Source organism: Meles meles, chromosome 18, assembly GCF_922984935.1.
Source record: "Meles meles chromosome 18, mMelMel3.1 paternal haplotype, whole genome shotgun sequence".
NCBI classification, from domain to species: Eukaryota; Metazoa; Chordata; class Mammalia; order Carnivora; family Mustelidae; genus Meles; species Meles meles.
The window spans coordinates 24,058,067-24,079,805 of record NC_060083.1 but is presented as its reverse complement, the minus strand read 5'-3'; the positions used below and the strand labels follow the sequence as shown (position 1 = coordinate 24,079,805).

General features: G+C 54.0%; 1 protein-coding gene across 9 annotated transcripts in view; it reads right to left on the bottom strand.

Annotated features, from left to right (window-relative positions):
- Positions 1–21,739, bottom strand: part of ABR (ABR activator of RhoGEF and GTPase) — a 178,540-nt gene that overhangs the window by 26,998 nt on the left and 129,803 nt on the right. For 8 of the 9 annotated variants that reach the window (XM_045984558.1, XM_045984560.1, XM_045984559.1 and 5 more), the window contains 7 exons: positions 20,191–20,356; positions 16,815–16,937; positions 16,406–16,481; positions 15,894–15,998; positions 14,904–14,978; positions 12,219–12,316; positions 11,677–11,808 (listed from right to left, as the gene is read on the bottom strand). In XM_045984558.1, coding sequence (XP_045840514.1) covers positions 11,677–11,808; positions 12,219–12,316; positions 14,904–14,978; positions 15,894–15,998; positions 16,406–16,481; positions 16,815–16,937; positions 20,191–20,356 — 775 coding nt within the window. Of the gene's footprint in view, positions 1–7,442; positions 11,482–11,676; positions 11,809–12,218; positions 12,317–14,903; positions 14,979–15,893; positions 15,999–16,405; positions 16,482–16,814; positions 16,938–20,190; positions 20,357–21,739 lie in introns of those variants that run through there. The other variant, XM_045984561.1, reaches the window with a different exon arrangement.

The window sequence follows — 21,739 nt, the reverse complement described above, 5'->3', positions numbered from 1 at the left end:
GAGCAAGGGGTGGAGGGGAGGGGAGCCCCAGCAGACTACCCAGAGAGTCTGGGTGCAGGAGCTGGGAGCGTGAGAGCAGCCTAGGACTGTGCTGAGGCTGAGGACCAGGAGGTCTGCCAAGAACGCTCCTTCTCAGCTCCAGAGGAGCACAGCTGGGGCAGGCCCCACAGGAGCAGAGCTGGGGGGCAAGGTGGGCTCTGAGGCTGGAGGGTTGCAGAAAGGAAGCTCCTGGCAGTCCCTGCCCGAAGATGGGCACGGGAGTGCAGGCCGAGAACTGTCAGGTGGCCAGCAGGGCCCATGGGACCAAGAGAGATGGGAGCCCTGTGCAGGCTATGCAAACTGTGCAGACCGGCGGGGGAATGAGGGAGGCACACACTGAAGGGCAGCTGCGAGAAAGGAGGATGGGAGACTCCCCTTAGGAGATTCCTGGCTCCATAGTCCCCGCCTGCCTAACGCGTGTTCTCACCTCCTCCTAACCCAGACTTATCCTAACTGCATAGGAAGGGCAGAGATCTCCAGAGGATGAGAAAGTAAGACCTGTTTATATTTTTCTATTTATCCATCCATCCTTTCCCCCATATCTGCTATGTTCAAGGTTAGGCTCAGGGACAGCTCCAAAGTCGCCAAACAGCCAATGGCAGCGCGGAGCCTAGATGCTGTATTTTCAGTTGTGACTCATTCATTCATTTTTCACTGAGAAGTTACCCATCCCCCACACCAGCGGGGGGGACCTTGAACGGGTCCCAGTCTAACGCCCACCCCAGCGAGGAGGTAAGAGCCATCAGGATTCTTTTAGACAGTCCAGGCCAGAAACTCCCTGGGGCCTGGGCCCAACTCACTGACTAGCCGTGCATGGGGGTCCGGGCTTTTTAGCTCAGGAACACCAGCCTCAAGGCCCGCCGCAGGTGTGGCACAGTCCTCCTACGTCCCAGGGCCCATGCTGCTTGGCAGCACAGGCCAAGGCACACCTGGTTCCCCACACAGCCTCATTCTCCACTCTGCCTGGCTACCCTGGGCGGGCGTCTTGAGGGCGCTTGGTGGCTCTAGATAGGCTGCAGAAGCCGAAATAACCACAGAGCTCGTCCACGGCGGGACGAGCCTGATGGCCCATCCCTGGCCAGCCACAGTAATTCTCATGGTGTATTGGTCATGGAAATGGCTGGAAATTTCACTTGAGTCTTTGGGAACATCTTGCTTATCTAAAACAAAACCCACCCAGGGACAGAGTGGGCACAGCACAGCACCCCCACCACATGTCCTTCCATTCTTTCCCCATAAAAGTCATGGCCAGACCAACACCCAGACTCCCCTGGCCTCTTGCCTGCTCCTTCTCACAGGAAAGAGGTGTACAGCCAGGGTCTCCCAGAACAGTGGAAGGATGGTGTGTGTGTGTGTAAGCAGAACACCACCGGGCCCCCCCAACGGGCCTCGTGCTGATGACGTAACAGCCTCAGGCAGGAAGGTTTAGAAGTAAGGCCAGTGTCCACTGAGCCCCCATGCGTTTCTTCTCCTCTATCATTACCCAAATCCTTTCCCACCCAACTCTGAGCTCCAAGTGAATAGGAGAAGGCTCCTGGGAGCCAGGGAACCTGGGTGAGAGCCCTGCCTGGTCCCTGGAGACTCAGCAGTCTCTCTCTCTCTCTCTCTCTCTCTCTCCCTCTGGGCTCAGTTTCCACACCTGTCAAAACGAGCTGGGACCAGACAAAAGTCATCAATGATTTTGTTTTTCTTTTTTTTAAAACAGAGGACATTCTCTTTCCTCCCAAATGAAATCTTCTGCTAAACTCTCCCTGCCCTCCCCCATCAAATAAAACCAGAAAAAAGCAGAGGCCCCTGGCTGACAGCCCCTCCCAGCAATCCCCAAGTGCTGTGGGCAGAACCTGGAGCCCCCCCAAGTCTCCTTCCAGGGGACGGTTCTCATGAGAACTGCTGTCTCTCCTGACCACAGCCATTGTCCACCCCCCCCCCCCCACCTCCACTTGCCCTCAGGGTGGGGAGATGTGGAGGCTGGGGAGATTAGGGGCTTTTTAAGGAAACTTCCGGGTCAGAGTCCTGGATCTGAAGCTCATGTCTTATCTCTACTTGTCAGTTTTGGAAAAACTGGGGGCCTTGGCTTTGCTGCTGTGGGTTCCCTTCCGAGGCCTTACAACGGGATAATGCTTATCGAGTCACTGAGGCTGGCGTTTTCTGGGTCACCTTGGCCCTGAAGCCCGCACGGCTCAGTCCCCACCTGTAAGGGCCCGAGTGGGCTGTGTCTGGGAGCAAGGGCCTTACTGAGTGCCACCACTGCTCACCCCCCACACGGACCGATGCCACGGCAGACTCTGGGCTGCGGTGAGGGGCCATGGTGGGGTCTGCGGCACCCGCAGTGATGGAGGCCGGCGGAGCCCATGTGAGGTGCCCCTCCCAGCATTCATACTGGCCTCAGCCCTCACTCAGGGATGGCTCTGGCAGTTCCTCTAAGCCCTTTCTTTCTCTCCGAGGTTTCAAAACAATCAAAAGTGAGACCACCCTAGGGACCGGTTTTTTGGCTTTCTAGGGAGACAGCAGCAGCTTTCACCTGCCGGGAGCTTAGCAGTTACTGAGAGTGTGTAGTAGGCTGGGGACAGTCACCTCTGTAATCTCATTTATTATTCACATGGGTCTGGGAGGGAGCAGAGAGGTCACCTGGGGCCACCTTGCTAATTAGGTAGTGGAGCTGGGATCAAATCCAGTTCTTCCGCCCGAGTCTAGGAGCCCCCCCCCCCCCCCCCCCCCGCCACAAAGCTGGGAAAAACACACCCCTCTTTTGGTTTGTTGAGAAGCTGGGTCTTCTCAGGCCCTGAATGAGTCAGTCCCCAGGGTCCTCTCTGGATCTGCATCTCTGCTCGACACCCACCCCTCCTGAGCAGTGGTCGGGGGGGGGGTCCCAAGGAGTGGGCAGCCAGCCTGCCCCTCCAGGAGGCATTCTCAGATGGGGCGGGAGAGCGAGGGAGACCTGAGCCTCCAGCTGCTTCCTACTGAATGCATCTTGTCTCCAGAATCCCGGGGCGGGGTCGGCCTCCCCTGATCGGGAACACCTGGGAGACAGGCTGCAGCGCGCAAGAGCGGGAAGACAGAGATTGTGCAAGTGTGGAGAAGCGTTCGGGCAGCAGGGCGGCCCTCTCAAGGGATCCTGCCTCTGGCTCCCCGCCCCCCACCATGTTGCAGGCTCTCCGAGGGTCATTGAGGCATCTGGACCTGTCTTGTGGAGGACAAACAGCAACTCCAGCGGTGGGGGGACCATGGCTCCAGTCCCAAGGCCTCTGGGGAGGAAGCAGTGTCTGAGGCAAGAAGAGGAACAGTCCTGGCACTCACCCTCCCCCGCCCCCATGTGCCTCTGGGTTGGCACAGTGGTGAGGACAGCAGCAAAGGGAAGATGCCCACGTGGGCCAGCGCTGAGAACAGCAGGCAGTGGGGGTAGGAATCACACGCTCTAGAAACAGACGCTTCCCCTGGTCATGCACAGCCGGCCTGGGGTGGAGGAATGAAAGGGAGAAGCTAGCCCCAAGGCTTTCTCCCAGCTGCCCCCACTCCTCCCCTAGTCAAAACCAGGCCATTCCCAGGACCGGGGGCCCAGCTGTGGTCAGTATGTCCTGAAGGACAGTGGGAGAAGGTGGTAAGGACCCATCTGAATGCTGCTCTGTCATCCCACCCAGGGTGGGACCCAGCACCTCCTGGTACCAGCCATGAAGAACCAGAGTGGGCAAGAACTAAAAGCGTTTTGGGGTCCACCAGACCAATGCCCCAGAGCCCAAGCTCCCAGATCAATAAAGCAGGGTCGAACAGGGACAACAGAACCCCCTGGGACCAGAGAGAGGGATGTGGGGTAGGGAAGCCCTTGACTTCTGCCCTAGCAGCCTCCTGACCCACGCTTACTCTGAATTTCCTCCTGCTCTGCAGAGTAATTGAAACCAGAAACGACTCCGGGCCAACAATGGCCCCTTGTTCCCAGCTCCTCACTCCCTTTGTGCTCTGGGCCTGATCACACCATGCCAAGTGGAGAGCTACACCAAGGGGGAAGAGCCCAGAGCCGCTCAAGCCAGGGCTAAGGCAGGTGGTGAGGGCCCTAACCTTGACCACCAGTATACTCTGAGGTTAGTTCCTCAAAGCTGGATCTGACTTCATCAGCCTAAGAAAACAGATATGGCCTCAGCCAGCCTAAGGCCCATCACAGGTGGCCTCTTGCAGGTGATGGCCTTTGGCCGGGGGGACAGGGGGCTGCTTGAAAAGCTAAATCTGGAGTCCCTCCAAGAAGGCAGAGGGCACCATACCTGGACCTGCCAGTTGGGTAAGGGGCGGTCATCATTAGAGAACAGACTCTGTGCCAGCCCCATGCCAAGGGCTTCATGGACTTCTACATTCAAGTTTCAAGAGGACCCATTTATGGGTGAGGAAACTGAGGCCCCAAAAGTAAAGTAACTTACTCTGTTCTCTCAACTAATGAATGGAGGGAGGTGGACTGATCCCCAGATCTGTCTGCCTTAAAGGCCCATCGACACTGATGAATCAAAATTCTATTCTGTCTTCTTTACTACATGGTGAGGTCCTTTTCATCTTTTTTTTTTTTTAAAGATTTTATTTATTTATTAAAGAGAGACAGACACCAAGAAAGGGAGTACAAGCAGGGGGAATGGGAGAGGGAGAAGCAGGCCTCCCACTAAGCAGGCAGTCCTATGTGGGGGCTCGACCCCAGGACCCTGGGATCATGACCTGAGCCAAAGGCAGACACTTAACGACGGAGCCACCCAGGCACCCTGGTCCTATTCATTCTCTGTGTCCGCAGCACAGTGCCTGACATTTAGATGGTGCTCAGCAAGTAGGAATGTGTAAATAAGCCGATGACAGGACGAATGTGTACATCACAGCTCTGGTACATTCTGTCTTTCGAGCTTCACAATAAGCTGGTGATGAAGGTAGAATGGGGATAATTATCCCCATTTAACAGACAGAGAAACTGAGCCCCCCCCCCGATATCAAAGAACTCAGATGGTGATCTTCTGAGCCCCTGATCTTCTGACTCTCTTCACACTTGATAGATATAAACCATGACCAAGGGGAAGGCAGAAGAGATCTGAGGAAATAAGGTCAAGGAGACAGGGATGCCTGATTTGGGGGAGAGAAAGCCAGGAGGCAACTGTTTTAACCAAAAGAAGCTAATAGTGGCCAGTTATGTCCTCCACTCATGGGGCCCTGCGATAGCTGGGCTCCTGTGATAGCTGGAAACTGGTGAGCAACTGGGTGGGGATGGGCAACCTTGGGTCTGGAGAGAAGGAGGCTACAAATTCTCCATCCTCAAAGACCAGGCTCTTTTTCTCAATTAAAAGGGTGAAAGTCAACATGAAAACAACCGAAACGTCCGTTGGTGCATGAGTGGATCGACAAAACGTGCCCCATGCATACCATGTTACTCAGCCTTAAGCATGGAAATTCTGACGCGTTCTACCGCGTGGATGAACCTTGAAGCCATCATGCTAAGTGAAGTCACAAAAAGACAAACACTGCAGGATTCCATTTCCATGAAGTCACTGGAATGGGAGAGTCAAAATCATTGACAGAAAGTCAAATGGTGGTTGCCTGGGGAATTAGTGTTGTTTTTGTGTGTTTTTTTTGTTTTGTTTTTTAAGCAAGCTGTATGCCCAACACAGGGTTTGAACTCATGACCCAGAAATCTGGAGTTGTGTGCTCTACCGACTGAGCTAGCCAGATGCCTCTACAGTTACTGTTTAATAGGTATGGTCAGTTAGGATGGTGAGAAAGTTCTGGAGGTCAGGGGGCGGGGGAGATGGACAGTGGTGATGGTCGCACAACAATGTGAATGTACTTATTCCCTCTGGATGGTACACCTAAAAATTACTAAAATGATAAATTTTATGGTACATACATTTTACCACAGTTGAACAAAAAAGTAAGGGTTGAGGCACCTGGGTGGATCTGTGGGTTAAGCCTCTGCCTTTGGCTCAGGTCATGATTCCAGGGTCCTGGGATCAAGCCCCACATCAGGCTCTCTGCTTGGCAGGGAGCCTGCTTCCTCCTCTCTCTCTGCCTACTTGTGATCTGTGTCAAATAAACAAATAAAAAAAAAAAAAGTAAGGGTCTAAATATTGTCAGATTTGCCAACCTGCGCTCTGTATCCTAGTCCTGAAGGCAGGGGACTGGCCTTCATGACCTCCTCCTGAGTGTCATTGATAATCGCTCTGAACCCTCAACAAGCTTCCAAGAGGCCAGGTGAAGACTGTTGCAGAGATTCCCCTTTTCCCCTTCAGACTCGGGCTCCACGCTTCAGAAGGGAAGAGGATGGAAGTGATGCATCCCATTGGGCCTGAACTTTGCAACTGGGGGTGCAGGGCACCAGCCTAAAGCTGGAGCTTCACCCTTCCTGGCCTGGGACCCTGCCCCTTCCCAGGCCAGGGTCTTGAGCACTCCCAAAGCAAAGCTGCCTTCTACTCTGGGGTGTGGGGCTGCGGCACAAAGCGGAAGGTGGGGGGTGTCCCCAGGCTTGTGGCAATGAACAGGGGCATGGCGGGGCTCCTCTGGCTTAGGTGGCTTCGAGGTCTCAAACTCCTCTTTAGTCTGGAGTCAGTGGCAGAAACTGAGCTGTGGGGTCCTCAGGGATAGCTCTCTCCTCCGACCCAGCCAGTCAACAAGGGCTGGGCCCTGGGAATATGCTAATCAGCCAGTGGGTAGGTCCCAGTTGGGGACAGCACATCTGGAGCCTAGAGCGGCACAGTTGGAAATAGACTGGGATAAATATATGGGAGTCCCCTGGGGCCGGGGAGCTGAGGCAGACAAAGGGGGGCCTCCTGGCTGAAAGGTTCCAGGGCTGGCCGGGGGCGGGGCGGCAAGGAAGAGGCGGGCAGTGGGGGTGACCTGGATGCTGAATATGGAGATACTGGCCCCTCAGGGGAGGAGGGAGAACAACAAAGGGAGGACTCCTGAGCCTGGAAGAGGAGAAACACATCCAGCTGGGGTGGCGGTGGCGGGGTGGGGAGAAGGGCTCCACTGAATTTGTAATGACAAAGGGCAGACCCCTGAGGGTCACAGACTGTCCCTGCCTCATCTAGAAGCATTTTCTTTCACTCATTTGTCTAGCAGCCAACCAAACACCACCAGCCTGGGACTGGGCTCCTGAATTTAGAACCCTTGCTCAACCACTGTAGCATGTCCCTTACCCTTTCTGGTTTCAGTTTCCTTCTCCACCCAAAACAGAATTGGATTAAATGCCCTCTAGGAGTCCTCCCGCCTAAAACCCTCCTGATCCTCTTCATTCATTCCATCAACTTTCCTCTTATTTGTGTGCCCACAGTCCCTCCTGCCCAGGGCAGGCGGGCTCCTTAATTTCCTGGGACACTCCCAGCATGCTCCCGCCTCCCTGCATGGCCATGAATGCCTCTGAATGCCCACCCTGCTCCCTTCTGCTGATCCAGAGCCTGCCTACCTTGCCAGGGTAACATAGAGCCTTAAAATGGCAATTAAAGTGCTGGCGATTATATAAAATGATTTTTATATGGTATAAGAAGTACTTTTGACAACGTAACAAAAAAGATCATTCTAAAAACTACATACAGCCCTAGAAAAAAGGGAGGTTTATGATACGATTACGTGAAAAGAGAAAAAAATACAAAATACACACTGTGATTAAAACTATGTAAAATTTCTATGCCTGAGGAAGGGAAAAGGCACAAAATCGAATGGCTGTTTCAGAGGAGTGGGAGTAGGGATGGTTAGTGATTATGTATCACATTTCTTTACTATAATTGTCATTTTCCTTCTAATGTAAACACTGCATTTGGAATGTAAAAAACCCAGTGTTCTCCAATTCCTCTCCCTCCAGCTCCTCCTGGGAGCCTCCCTAACGCCAGCCCACAATGATCTTGCCTTCTTTGAATTCCTCCCGTACACTTTTCCATCTAATTCTGTAGGGAACAGTGGTCGGTGGGAGAGCACCTGCAGAGGGCAAGGCCTGGGTCTGCTTCCAGTCCTGCTTCCAGGCCTGCTTCTAATCCTGGTTCCAGTCTTACTTCTGGTCCTGCTTCCCGCCCTGGTTCTAGTTCTGGTTCAAGTCTTACTTCCAGTCCTGGCTGCGGTTCCGCTTCCAGCCCTGGTTCCTGTTCTGCCTCTAGTCCTGCTTCTGATCCTGGTTCCAGTCCTGCTTCTGGTCCTGCTTTTGGTTCTGGTTCTAGTTCTGCTTCAGATCCTGCTTCCAGGACTGCTTCTGGTCTTAGTTCCAAGTCCTGGTTCTGGTCCTGCTTCCAGGCCTGCTTTGGTCCCGCTTCCAGACCTGGCTCCAGTCTTACTTCCAGTCCTGCTTCCAGCCCTGGTTCCGGTCCTGCTTCCAGTCCTGGTTCTGGTCCTGCTGCCAGTCCTGGTTCTGGTCCTGCTTCCAGTCCTGGTTCTGGTCCTGCTTCCAGGCCTGCTTTGGTCCCGCTTCCAGACCTGGCTCCAGTCTTACTGCCAGTCCTGCTTCCAGTCCTGGTTTCGGTCCTGGCTCGCTCCCCATGGGCTGCAGGGCCTTGGACAGGTTATTCACCCCTTCGTTGCCTTCGCTTTCTCATCTATGTATGTGTGATCACTCTGCTTCCCCATAGGGGACCCCTGAGATAGCGGCTGTGAGCATCAGCCCAGTCCTGGGCTCCCAAGAAGCTCTTGGGTGTTGTCGTCATCATTCCTGGCATCTTGTTGCACTTTCTAGTGGCTTGGCATGTCTTGACACACTTGTGTCATCCTGAAGCCAGGCCCCACGGCCCTTGGAGCAGCCAGCCGGTGCTCAGTGCAATGCAGAGGGACCATAGGTCTCCCCGCACTGGTTCTCTCCGCTGTGCCTGTGCTCATTCTTCTTCCCTCCAGGTGCACCGGGCCGTAAGTGTCCGCCACCAAGGTAAGAGGACTCCAGACTAAGGGTGGCTCAGGCTCACTTACACCATGAAGTGGGATGCTGGGGTGGGACATCACCCTGGCTCTTTCTCTAGGACCTGGGCTGAGAGACTCCCTGTCAGAGGCCTGGGGCATAGGGACCCAACAGAGGGGAGAGGGCTGGCTTCCCTGCATTAGGTCAGCAGAGGCAGCAGAGGCCTCAGAGTCCTCCTGGGGATGCTGTGGTTGTCACTTTCCTTGCAGGGCCATGGCAAGGGTCAGAGGCCATCACATTTGGGCCTAGGCCTCCGAGAGCACAAGTGCCACACGCGTGTTGCTGATCAGTGCTGCGTCTGCCCGTCCCTAAGTGCGCCCCCGCCCCCACTGCCACATCAGCAAACCCACACGGAGACTCATTTGGGAACAAACACCTGGAACTCAGGAAACGGGCTCCCCGCGCTGTTCTCCAGGTGGACCGGGTGAGAAGGGCACAAATGGGGACAGAGGTGGGCCTTCTTCCCCCTGCCTCTCCTTTAGGCGACCTGAATGTTAGCAAGGACGGCCCCTACCACAAAGCCACCTTTTGCTCCATCCTCGGGGCCTGCTTTAGGGGAGCAGAACCAAGTGCCAGAGGCCGGTGCCAATTTCCTTCCTTGGATGTGTGGCAGAAAGGGCGGTGGGAGAAGCTGCGGGAACAGAACTGTTCTGTGGCTCTGGTGGGCCTGGCCACACGGGAATGGCTCAGTGCAGGCTTTCCACCCAGCCTGGACATCCTCAGGGGCTCGGAGGGGCATCGCAGGGCAAGCAGACCTCGCGGGACACCCCCGCCCCTCCCCACCCCATAGGAAGGCTGGCAAGACGGCTCCACGGCTGAGGGCCAAGGGCTGCACTGGGGCTGGGCCCTGAGGAGGTGAGGGCTGGGAGACTTCAAAGTCCTCTAGGGAATGCTGGCTCCGGCCTGGCCACTCATAGGCCCAGGTCAGCTGGCAGCAGGAAGGTTTGTGTTTCTTTTAATATCAACTCCCAGGCATTTAACATTCCTCGAAGCTTAAACACAGAAACATTTTCCTTACCAGACTCTGCTTTCTGCTCTGCCAAACATAACCTGGCTTCTTCCCCTTCCCCCAAAGCCTCCATCTGCTCCTGTCTCCGAGATGTAACGATTCATGGTGTGTTTCCCGTGGGGCTTGTGCGGCTGACAGAAAAGAGGAGGAGGGGAGCAACGGGGCTGGAAGTCCAGGTGGGGACGATGCCATGGGGCCCTGGAATCTGGGTTCTGGAGGGCATCAGGGCCCGTGGTGCTCCCTGAGAGGGCTGCCCTGGACAGCCTTCTGAACTCGTCCATTTCATGGCTACCCATGGCCCAGGGAGCAGGGCACCCACACATTTCTTGGCTGGATACCTCCTGAGGCTGAGCAGGCAGAACCCCTTCCCTGCCCCGTCCCTCTGGCCAGCCCAGGGTTGCAGAGACAGGGCTCTCACCCCTCATCCCTGCAGGAAGTGGGGTCCTAGGACTGAATCTGCAGACCTCTCTCTCATCTAAATGATGAAGGACTGGCTTCCGGTTGCCTGGCAGTACCGTCTCCCAGGCAACGGTGCTGAAGAGCTGGTCCCACAGCATGAGGAAGGGACGTGCACAGGAACACGGGGGCACACGAGGCAGACGGCTGGGCCCTCACCCAACGATGCCACTCTGCTGTTCAAACACAGGTGAAACAGGCAGGGAGAAGAGGAAGCCCTCACGGGTCCCCGAAGGGCACTACCACCAAGAACATCGAGCCAGAAGCCAGATCTCAAACTCCGCAGCCTCCACAGGGCATCAGAGAACAAACTCTTCCTTCAAAAAAGTGCCATTCAGCTCCCCTGACCACACCCCCGATCCCGACCCTGGCCAGATCACATCTGGGCAGTTATTAAGAAGCTCAGAACACCGAATGCTCATGGGCTCAGTCCCAGTGCCAGTTTCCCTTGATTTCAGGGTTACCAGAATCCACCCTCAATAAGGCCACTCGTGTCCCAAGCATGAGGCCACATCTGGTGCCAGATGGAGTGTGGATGGCTCTGCATGTCAGCCCCCAGACCTGCATCCTCTTGATAGGGAAATGAACAACAGTCATCTTTAAAACTGGCAGAATGTTCCAGAGACACAGGCTGCAAACCAGGGCCTCCAAGAAACAGCTGAGGCACATATACTCTTAACTTGACTCAGCACCTGGCTCTACAAGTACCCAGAGATCCCCACCTGCAGTCAATGAACTCCTGGCATAAGTAAGGCCCAGCAGCTGCAGCAGCAAGTCAGAGACCAGCCCCCAGCAAGCCACGGGGAATCCCAAGCCCTTCCAGTCCAGTGGCAAATGCTCAAGGCTTCACTCCTCCAACGCCAGACATTACTAACCAAACCCAGCATTCATGGATACAGCCTCAGAATCCTTCTTAATACAATGTTCCTGGGAAGAGCCCCCAGCAGACCAGAGTCGGGATGTGAAAACAAAGGTAGTTGTCGTCCCTCCTGTCCGTTGTGCAGAGGTGTGCATACGATGCACCAGAACTGGGATGGAAGCCTGAGGACGCCAGAGCACATGGGCTTCTGGAGGCAAAGTAGGACACCATCTCCAAAAGAAAAAAAGGACATCATCTCCAGCAGGAGAGAACCACCACCTTGAGGAACTTGTCTCAAACCAGTCTTGAACCCAAGTCACAAAAGGCCAGGCCCTCTCACCAAGAAGGCAGGTGAGAAGGACTCCTTCCCAGTAATACCACCTCCTGGCAGCTCCCAGAGGCCTGCCTCGCTGCCATGGCCCTCACCTGGATCTGCCCTTTGCCCATGATCTTGTCCACGATCTCGTTGTTGTCCTTGTTGACCTTGGTCTTGTCATAGCACTTCTCGTAGCACAGGATCCTCAGGGACTGGGAGCCCTCCAGCTCAATCTCAAATTCCTGGGGAAAGACGGTAGGACGACCCTGAATCTCCAAGGCTGACACACACAGCTTCCTGGCAAGTGTGGGCCCCAACTTGGCAAGGGTGAGAGGGGGGTGCCCAGGGCCCAAGAGGAGCACGTCAGAAGGCATGCAGGAAACTTCCTCCCTTGCTGCAGCTCCAGAAGGCTTTGAATTGCTGGCATAGTAGAGTCTGGGCCTGAGCTGAAAACCCCACGTCTAGCCATAAACACAGTATCAGACACTAAGAGAGCAGGGAGTGGAGGGCAGAGAGGTTAGGGAGACCGAAGTCACCCAGCCAGCAGGCTTGGCCGTCTCCCATCAACAGCGAGGGAGCACAGGGAGTGGGGTGGGCACGCTTGGTGACAAGCTCAGGGGTCCCTGCGGGGACGCCAGCCGCCTCCACTCACCTCATCCCACTTAGGCTCTGTCGTGTCCCGGAACACCCTGGTTTTGGCTTTGCTGACGAAATAGCCAAAGGAATCCACCTCCAGGGTACAGTACAGGTCTGCAGCAGGGATGGGCAGAGACACACCGAGTGAGGCCCAAGGCTCGGGACCTCGGGAGGGCAAGGCCGATAACTGCCTCTGTCCCCCCCCAACCTCCCTGCAGGACACCCTCTGTGTTCCCCTTCCCCCAGCCCTAGGGGCTCTGGCTCCTTCCCACTTCTCTGCCCTCCAGCTACACTGGCCTGCCTCCGCCCTCTGACCCACCCCGCTGCTCCCACCTGAGACCCTTACGCTTGCAGTCCCTCCATCCCTGGTCCTTGCTCGGTTGCCTCATCACCACGGAAGCCTCAGGCCAAGGTCTTCACTGGCTGGGCTGGCTTCCCTTCGCCCACCAACCCCAGGTTCCTCAACAGGGCACCTGGTATTTGAGGCAGAAGTCTCTGGAGGGCGTCTGACCTCTGGGTGCTGAAAATCTGGAGTAACCCCCACTCACGGCGACAATCAAAAATGCCCCCAAAGCCTAGCTTGTTGTTTTCTTCACAGCACTTGACTTTAACTCAAGTTCTCTTTTCTGCCTATCTCCCCTCACTGTATCAACCCCACACAGGCAGAAGCCCCCGGTGAGACCCAGCTGATGGGGCCACAGCACTGGGGGGCCACCCCAGGCGCTCTGCAAATCCACACCGTCCCTGTGGGGCTCAGACCCTGACACCTGTCCCCGTCCACGGGAGCGGCTATGGTTGCATCCCAGTGGAATGGCGCATGGGAAGGGCCTTGGGGCTATCCGAGCCAATCCTCTGCAGTGGGAATCGAGGGGCAGAGGTCAGAGGGTGGACATCCATGCCTCTCAAGGCCCCATTCAAGGGCTTTCCTCAGAAGGGAGTGTGGATGGAGCTGCCCCCGAGCTGTCTCTGGCTGGGCAGGACGGGGACCAGGCAGAGCTCAGTATCAGGGCATGCTGGGAGGTGGGCACAGATTAACAGGCGAACAACACCAGAGGCCTTAAGTACCCTGGCCTCTGTCAGGTCAGAGAGCAGGTAGAGAGATGGAGGACGAGAGTGCTATCCCCATTTATTGACTTTCATGGGAGTGAGCACGGTCAGGGGTTAGGGGACAGTTCGTGAGCTAGAAGGAGGGCTTGGAGTCTGACTGTCTGGGTTCAAATCCCAGCTCTGAACAAATCACTGAACCTCTCTGCCTTAGTGCTTTCATGTGCAAAGCAGGACTAACAATGGAGCCTACACCCCAGGCCTGACTGTGCAGATGTAATGAACATATTGGGACAGAGAGCCACAGCTGAAGATTCATGGGGCCTGAGCCCGCTGAGTCAGAGGGAACACATGAGCGGCGCCGGAGGCCGGTGGAGGGAGGTGGGGAGGATGATCTGGAGGTCAGGAGAGATTTCTGTAGCAGCTCACCTCATGTCTAACCCCCGACCCAGTTTGGAGGCAGAACACCTGCTCGGGGACAGGAGGCCATGCCACCTCCATGGTCTGCTCCCCGAGGCCCATCCCAGCCAACAGGGAGCAAAGAGAGAGGGTAAGGCATCTGGGCATGCTGGGCCACAGACTCAGGTGTGTGGAACAACCTTCTAGAACTTTACCAATCAGGACTGTTCCTGGGCACTGCCCCCTAGAAAGGGGTTCCATGTGTCTGGGGAGGGTCCAGGAGGCTGCCTCGCATGTAAGAGCAGCATGGCCTGAGTGCTGAGCTCTGTGGTCCTGGCCATAATGAGAAAGACTGCTCTACAGCAAAGGGTCTGGGCTTCAGTAATGGAGTATTAGGGACCTCGGAGTGATGTCAGGGGCATCAGAGCAGAAATGCACTTGAAAAGGCTCTGGAACGGGCCAAGGCATCACCTACACACTGGCCACCTTTGAGCTTTCTCCAGCACCTAGCAAGGAGGTACCCAGGCACCCAGCAGTAAGGGACCCCCATGAACGTCACAGGAAATGCTTGTCAAATGGCTATCTGCGTGGTGCCGGACAGTTGGGGGGGCCCAGGGCAGACCTTGCCCTCCAGAGACAAAGAGGAGGGAGAGGAAAGGGGCAGGTGGGAGGAGAGGAGTCAGGATCCCTGTGTTTCTGATCCTCTGTGAGGTTCAGTCCCTTTATCTGTGACTCAGTTTTCTCATCTGGCAAATGGGAAGAAATTCCTATGGGGGAAATGAGAGAAGTATAACCGTATCTTGCCAAACACTAAGAACTGCAAGGATGTGGGCAATGGTGACAAAGAAGGCAGGAAAAGGGACGTGTGTGGCAGGGTGCTGGCACAGCAGGGCACTCAGGCATCTCTAGGAGAAAGAAGCTGAGGTTCCGAGAGGCTAAGAGATGTGCCCGAGGTCCCACAGCTTGACACGGGCAGATGTGGGGTTAGGGTCCAGGATTTCAGACACCCAGGAGCTGGGGAGGGCTTGGGGAAGAGCAGACCTTTGGAGACACAAGGCAGGAATGACCCCCTGCCAAGAGGAGCTGGTTCCTGACTGTTGGGGGAATGCCCACCCACATGTCAGGGCCCCAGCCTGGGGAGAGCAAGGCAGACTTGATGGGCCATGGGAGGCCCCTTCAATGGGTCCACAGGAACTTCCTGTGAAAGGATTAACCATGGCCCCTGCTCTTCCTAGGGCTAGGGGTCAGGGGCACTTACTGGCTGACTGCTTGAACCCCTTGGCAGAGTGGACGATGACATGGAGGAAGCCATAGAGTCCGGGAGACTCGTCGTCTGTAAGAGAGGAAGCACCTGGGTAGGGTTGGCGAGAGGCTGGCTTCTAACTCCCCTTCTCACCCCAGGCTCCCGGGAAGGCCAAAAGGGTATGAGATACCATCTAAGCCCTGGTCTCGCAGCACCACCTGGTGGCTGGAGGAAGAAGTTTCCAGAGCCCACTGCCTCCTGGAATTTGAGCTGGTACCCCTTCTCCCTCCACTCAGCCTGGAAGGCCAATCCCCATCTTCCCTGCTGGGCCAGGGATCTCATACCATTCTGCCAGGGGCACTTTTCCTCCCCCTCTGAAAAATGCTTATCCCCTCCCTGGCTGTCCTCCTCAGTGTAGCCTTTCAAAGTGAAAATTAACCAATATACGTCTGCTCCCTTTTGGGACAGGGGGCAGATTAACCCCATATGGGGTGGAGAGCCTGCCTTCAAAACCCCTCCCCAGCATCCACAGGGCAGCCAGATTCTACCCATTCTGGACCAGCCCAGATCATGGCTCTCCCTCGCTCAAAAAACCTCCCATAGGTCTCTTGGCTTGAACAAACTCCTTTGCTTGGCATTCCAAGATCTGCCCCTGGAAACTTCTGGCCTTATTTGTCATATGCTAATCCACCTACCCTTTCCCCCTCCACCACCACCAGGCCTCATGCTTCGGTCTTTTGCTTCCATCATCTGAAACCTCAGGAACATTTAACAACACAATTCCAGTGCACGAGGGTGCCAGATCCTTCTCTCAAGCCAGAAGGGGCCGGGGAGCAGTTGGGACCATCTGGGAACTCAGCAGAGAACAACCCCTGCTGGAGCTCTCTGTGTGCCTGGAAACTGGGTTGTTACACCATGTGGCTGGCTAGGTCCTTATGGAAGGTTCCACCAATGCCCTGGGAGCTTGGACCTGCTGATTAGACAACCTTGGGTTCTCGATCTTACCGTCTTTATTGCTGGTGACGGGAATGTTGTGTACAGTCCTAAGTTTGAAACAGGATCCCGTGAGCACCTGGAGCTCCACGGAGCTCAGGACAAAGGCCTGGAGATCTGCAGGAGCCGAGAAAGGACAACGTCGTCAGATCCACCAGGACCCGCTGCTCTTCCCTGGGGGCTGCTGCAGGAAAACAGCTTAGCTCCAGGGGCAGAGCTGGTCCCCAGAAGGGAGGGTAAGATTTGTAGGGACACAGGGCCAGTCACAGGTGGCTCACAACTATGCGTAGCGAGAGCAAGAGAGAGACAGAGAAGCCTGGGCTCTGGGCCCAGTCCTATTGCTAATTTATTCTGTGCCGTTAAGCAAATCACTTCAATTCTTTGGGCCTCAGTAAGTGCCACCCACTCTGGCCCCATACAGACAGCCCCAGAGGAGACTGCGGATATGGAAGTGCGTGAAAACACAGAAGGCCACCCTTGCCATGGACACCCTCAGGGCAGCCTAGAGGGGAACGCAACTTTACCCTTCTTCTGTAGCTTCTGAATGGCTTCTCTCCACTCTGACCTCTCATAGTCTGAGGACAGTAGGAACAGGTAGCTCTGAAGAGATGAGAAGAGAATTCAGTGGGGTGACCATGTGGCCAAGCGCATTCCTGGCTCCCTCTTGCCCATGCACCCTGAGGCTTGGTGAAGGTGGGAGCTGCGAAGAGAGCTTCCTTTCCCGGAAGCCCGGCCACAGGAGTGGCAGTGCCGGTGATGGCCAGCAGGGGGCACTGGCTCCACACCAGCCGCTGGAGGCAGTCCGGGGTAGGCGCTGGGGCAGCATCCTTGAGAACTGGGCCTGAGTCCCCGAGTCCCACAAGCCCTAGAGATCGGGCAGCCCTGGGACCAAGAAAAGGGGCCACCTCTGTCCCGTCCCCACCCCTTTCTGACCTTTCCATTACGATTGTGGATCCGAAAAGGGATCGTTGGGGAGTTAAGCAGCAGCAGGAACTCATTCTCAAACATCTTCTTTTTTAGGCGCTCGATGGCCCGGCTCTGTCCTTTGTTGGCTTTCTGTGGGGGCCAGAGGGCACAGATGGTTTCCCTCACACACGCCCCTCCTCCCTCGGCAGCTCTAAGCAAAGTACTTCCTTGTGCATTCATTGTGTCTTTTTTTTTTTTTTTTTTTTTTAAATTTTATGATGCTCTGACATCTTGGGGGAGCCTAGATGTCCAGGGAGAAAGCTAGCTTCCCAGGGCAAGCTGACCCTTAAGCTGATAAACATGCACGTACCTTCCATATACAAACCAACCAGCCCTGAGTTCCTGCCCCCATTCACCAAGTCAGTATTCCCTTACCCATCTTCTCTCAGTGCTATCAGCCTCATAGTGTCATCACTCAGTCACTTCTATAAATCAGATCCTGGGTACCCCGCTTCAAAACCTCAGACACCATTCAGCAGAAAGCCCTAACAGCTGGCCTGGCACACGGGGCCTCCCAAGGCTGGGGCTCTCCTCTGTGTCCAGCTGAGGCTCCTACCATGCCCCGCCCTGACCTCCCCACCTCAGCCACACCACACCATGCCTTGTTCTGGAATAAGCCCTTAAGTCTCAGCCCATGTCCCCTTCCCCAGTTTTTCAGGCTTATATGTTGGGAAGGATCCCTTCCCTTTTAGTAACTGTTAATACCCTTCAAGTTTCAGTTCCAACGCCAGCTTCAAGCTCTTCGGTTAGAATTCATCTCTGCTGCTTTTTGTTTTTTAACCCACTAGACTCGCAAAACGGTAACAAGTGCTCACAGCCCTTTATTGTGACAGGGTGGGGGAATAGTGACTCTCTCATTGCTGGGGGCTTGGGGTGGGGAATATAATCGGAGGCAACCTTTCCAGAGGTAAATTTGGCAACTAGAGCAAGCCCTCTGCCCCAGCCATCCCACTTTTGCAGAGAAGGTACCAGAGAGAAATAGGAGCGCAGTCAGGTTTACCAGTCTTGCCTGTTAAGAGGAAAGAACCAGAAGCAATCTAAATATCTCATACATTATTGCGCAGCCAAGCGATAGAATAGGCTACAGCTGTTAAAAAGAATCTGACAGATCTAGAGAGCTCTATAAAGCACCATTCGGGGAAAAGCTTAAGTGGCAAAAATGGCACATAGTGTCTTGTCTCATTAAAAAAAAAAAAAAAAAAAAAGACACACCGGTATAAGCATAGAAGAGTCTAGAAGAATACACTTCAAACTGTTAACGGTGGGGGGTGGGTGATAATCTGTTACAGCCTGTAGGCTTCAGTATTCTATTTCTTGTGATAACAAGCCAGTGTTAGGTTGGTGATGAGAACAAAAATAAGTTTTAAGAAGTATTACTGAAAGAATCAATCACTGCTTCTTCTGTGACTCAGAGAACAACAATGTGCCTCCCCGGTGACTCTCCTCACATCATGTCACATGCTGAGGTCAGTCACCGGCAAGACACAGACTCCGTGAGGTGTCTGGCACACCCCTGCAGCGAGCAGCTAGTGGAGCTCAGGAAGTGTGGGTCTGACTGAGCAGAAGAGGCCCTGTCTGCGCACCTGGGGCGGGAGGGAGGGACAAAGTCCACCAGCAACCGGGACCGGGAGAAACAGGCAGGGAGGATGCCCTGGGGTGGGTCTGGGGGCAGTGCCAGGTGGGGAGATAGGCTCCACTGAGGCAGTGGGGGGAGGAGAGGGAGGTCAAGGCCAGTCAGGAGGAGGACACCTGTGCCCCTCTCTGGGCTGATGTGCCTCCAGGGAGACCCTCAGTCCATGGTCAACCCATGCCCCAGACATCCCTGGGGTCATTACTGTGGTCTTCCCCTCCTTCAAAGAGGGATGTCTAAGCTGAAAGGCTTTTTTTTTTTTTTTAAAGATTTTATTTAATTATTTGACAGAGAGAGATCACAAGTAGACAGAGAGGCAGGCAGAGAGGGGGAAGCAGGCTCCCTGCTGAAAGCCCGATGTGGGGCTTGATCCCGGGACCCTGAGACCATGACCTGAGCCAAAGGCAGAGGCCTAACCCAACTGAGCCACCCAGGCGCCCCTAAGCTGAAAGCCTTCTTAGAAGCCATCTAGGCACAGATTCCTCAACAACTGTTTACAAAGCACCTACTATGTGCTGAGTCCTAGAGAAAGAGAACTGGAGAAAACAGCACTGTTGCTAGAGTTCAAACTCAAATGGGGAAAAGAGAAGGTGGCCTGTGCAATTACAATTCAGGACCAATAATGCAAAATAAAGAGGCAGCCCCAGGACCTTTCCAGACACAGTGGGTACCCAGCAAGGAAGGCTTCCAGCGAGCTGTGGCCTAAGCTGAGCGGACAGGTGGCAAAGGGAAAACAGGCCAACAAACCAAGCCTCTCCCCACTCTTTATGACATGCGTGGGGAAGCCTCCTCCTGAGGGAAAGGGGACTTTCCTCTAGCCACTGTTTTCAAATATATGAATTTAAGGTTATACATTTTCCTCTAAAGAGTGCTTTGGCCACACCTACAGGTTTTGATATGCTTGCTCTCATTTTCATGCAGTTCTAAATAGTCTGCAGTTTCCATTAGGATTTCCTCTTTACCTTGCAAGTTTTAATTTTCTAGGCATATACTTTAAGTATATTCTAGTGGTTCATTTCTGATTTCGTTACAGTGTGGCTTGTGAATACAACCAGCATGCTATCAAATTTTTTTAGGGCCGCCTGGCGGGCTCAGTCCGTAAAGCATGTGACTCTTGATCTCAGGGTTGTGAGTTTAAGCTCCATGTTTGGTAGAGCTTACTTAAAAAAAAAAAAAATTACCAAAAACGTGTTTTTTAAATTTCTGATTTCCTTTGTGGCTTAAATACATGACAGATGTGTACAAATATGGGGTACAGGCACAGGCTTCTGTGCATTTTCAGATCAAGCAGGAACATGTGAACTGTGTTATTCAAAGCCCCTCTCCCCTTACTTATTTGCCTACTTGATCTGTCAGTTTCTGAAAGGCTCCTCAAGCTCCTCCTCTTACACCCATCCTTCTTGTCCTCAGGAAGGCCTTCTTCTCTTGCTTTCCTTTTCTATGGTGCTTGACATACAGTAGGAAGCTCCCCATGACTAGCCCCACTAAATTCTGAGCACTGACTTTTGGGCCCTCCTTCCATCTGCTCTGTGCTAATGTGCCACCACCACAGTCCTTCCCTGAGCTGGTAATTGAGGCGTCTTACTCGTGCATCCCGTCTCCCTTACCAGACTCTCAAGCCTTACAACCTCCCCTCCTTCTGCCGCCCTGCCACACCCGGTCCAAAGGGCCTCCCCTCCCCCCATCTCAGCTCAGATACCAGGCCCTGCTCACCTCCTTCTGGATTTCACTCTTGAGGGCAGAGATCTTCATTTTCATGTCCTCCAGCTCGTGGTCTGGGAAGGGATGCACCTGGGGGCTGGCCTCAGACTCTTCGGGGGATGGAAACACTAGGTCGGCCAGGGGGATGTACCATTTGCAGTCGTATTGCTGGTGCTTCCTGCAAACAAGCCGGAGAGAGACGTGAGCGAGCGGAACTTGGCTCTTCAAGCCTCAATTGCTAAGACCAGAAAAACACCCGAGAGGGATTTGCTAAGAACTGTCTCAGACAAGAATGATCCGTGTCCTTGAGGAGTATGATCAGGAAACCCACATGTGGAGAAATGACAGTCAGGGGCTCTGGTCAGGCAACAGCGAGGGCTCTGGACCTTGGCCTTGTCAATCTTCAGGCCCGATCGGACTGATGTTTTTAAACATCCCAAACCTCTAATGCTTTCCTAATCCCCATCCCAAGCTCTTCCCTCCCCCTGGCCTATCTATACTTAGCTCATAGTCGTTGCCCTTTGGGCTGGAGATGGAATACACATGTTATTTTTAATGCCATCCCTGATCGACAGAGGTCACAGGGGGGTAGTGGGTGGAAGATTATAAAGCCACATCCACATCCAATGGGAAGTAGCGTTGTGGTTCATTACTAACGTGTGTCACGGGCAAAGGACTAAAGGCACAGGTGTGTTTGCTCATTATGACTGCCACCTGTGCTCTAGAATGATCTCATCTAGTTCCAGGAAGTCACCCTCTTTACTGAAGCACATACTAAACTCTCCTTCCCTCACCTCCCCCAGTACGTGGGTTTGGCCCCTCACTCTGGGCCTCTAGTGCTGAGGTGAGCTTAAGGCTTGCCCCCCCGCTCCCCCCCCGCACTGGGAGGCAGTGTCTAAGACACGGAGGTGGAAAGCAGTTCTCAGATCTGACTAAGGCTCAGATTCCATCTTCTCTACCTCTAGTAGTGCAACCCTGGGCAACGGATATAACTTTTCTAAGTCTTTTCTCTCCTCTGTGAGAGTTCTGGGGAAGACTGGAAATAATAGAGTCAAAGCATTTGTCATGGCACCTGGAATGCATAAGCACTCAGTAATGACCGCAGACTTCATGAATATTCACGGGATCACAGTTAGCAAAAATGTAGAGACGTCTAATAAAAGGAGAGTGCTTAAGTAAATTATGGCATATCCACTTGTAACATCACGCAGGCAAGTAAAAGGGTGATTATGAAGATTAGGCAGAGACTGGGAAAATGCTTATGACGTGAAATGGAAAAAGCAGAGACCAAAATTGGGCATTCACTCTGATTACAAGTACATGAAAAAACACAAGAACGTTTAAAAGAACTGGAAGGAAATATAGCAGCAGGAGACCGATGCTTATGTTCGGGTGGGTGATGGGTTTTTCCCCTGTAATTTGGTTATATTATCTTTATAATTAAAAACACGATTTATTTTTAGAAAAAGGATATGTAGTAAAATGAAATTAATTAATCGATTTTTTTAAAGGAGAAAATAAATCCCGGGGCTGGGAGGGCTCCTCAGGGGGCAGAGTCTAG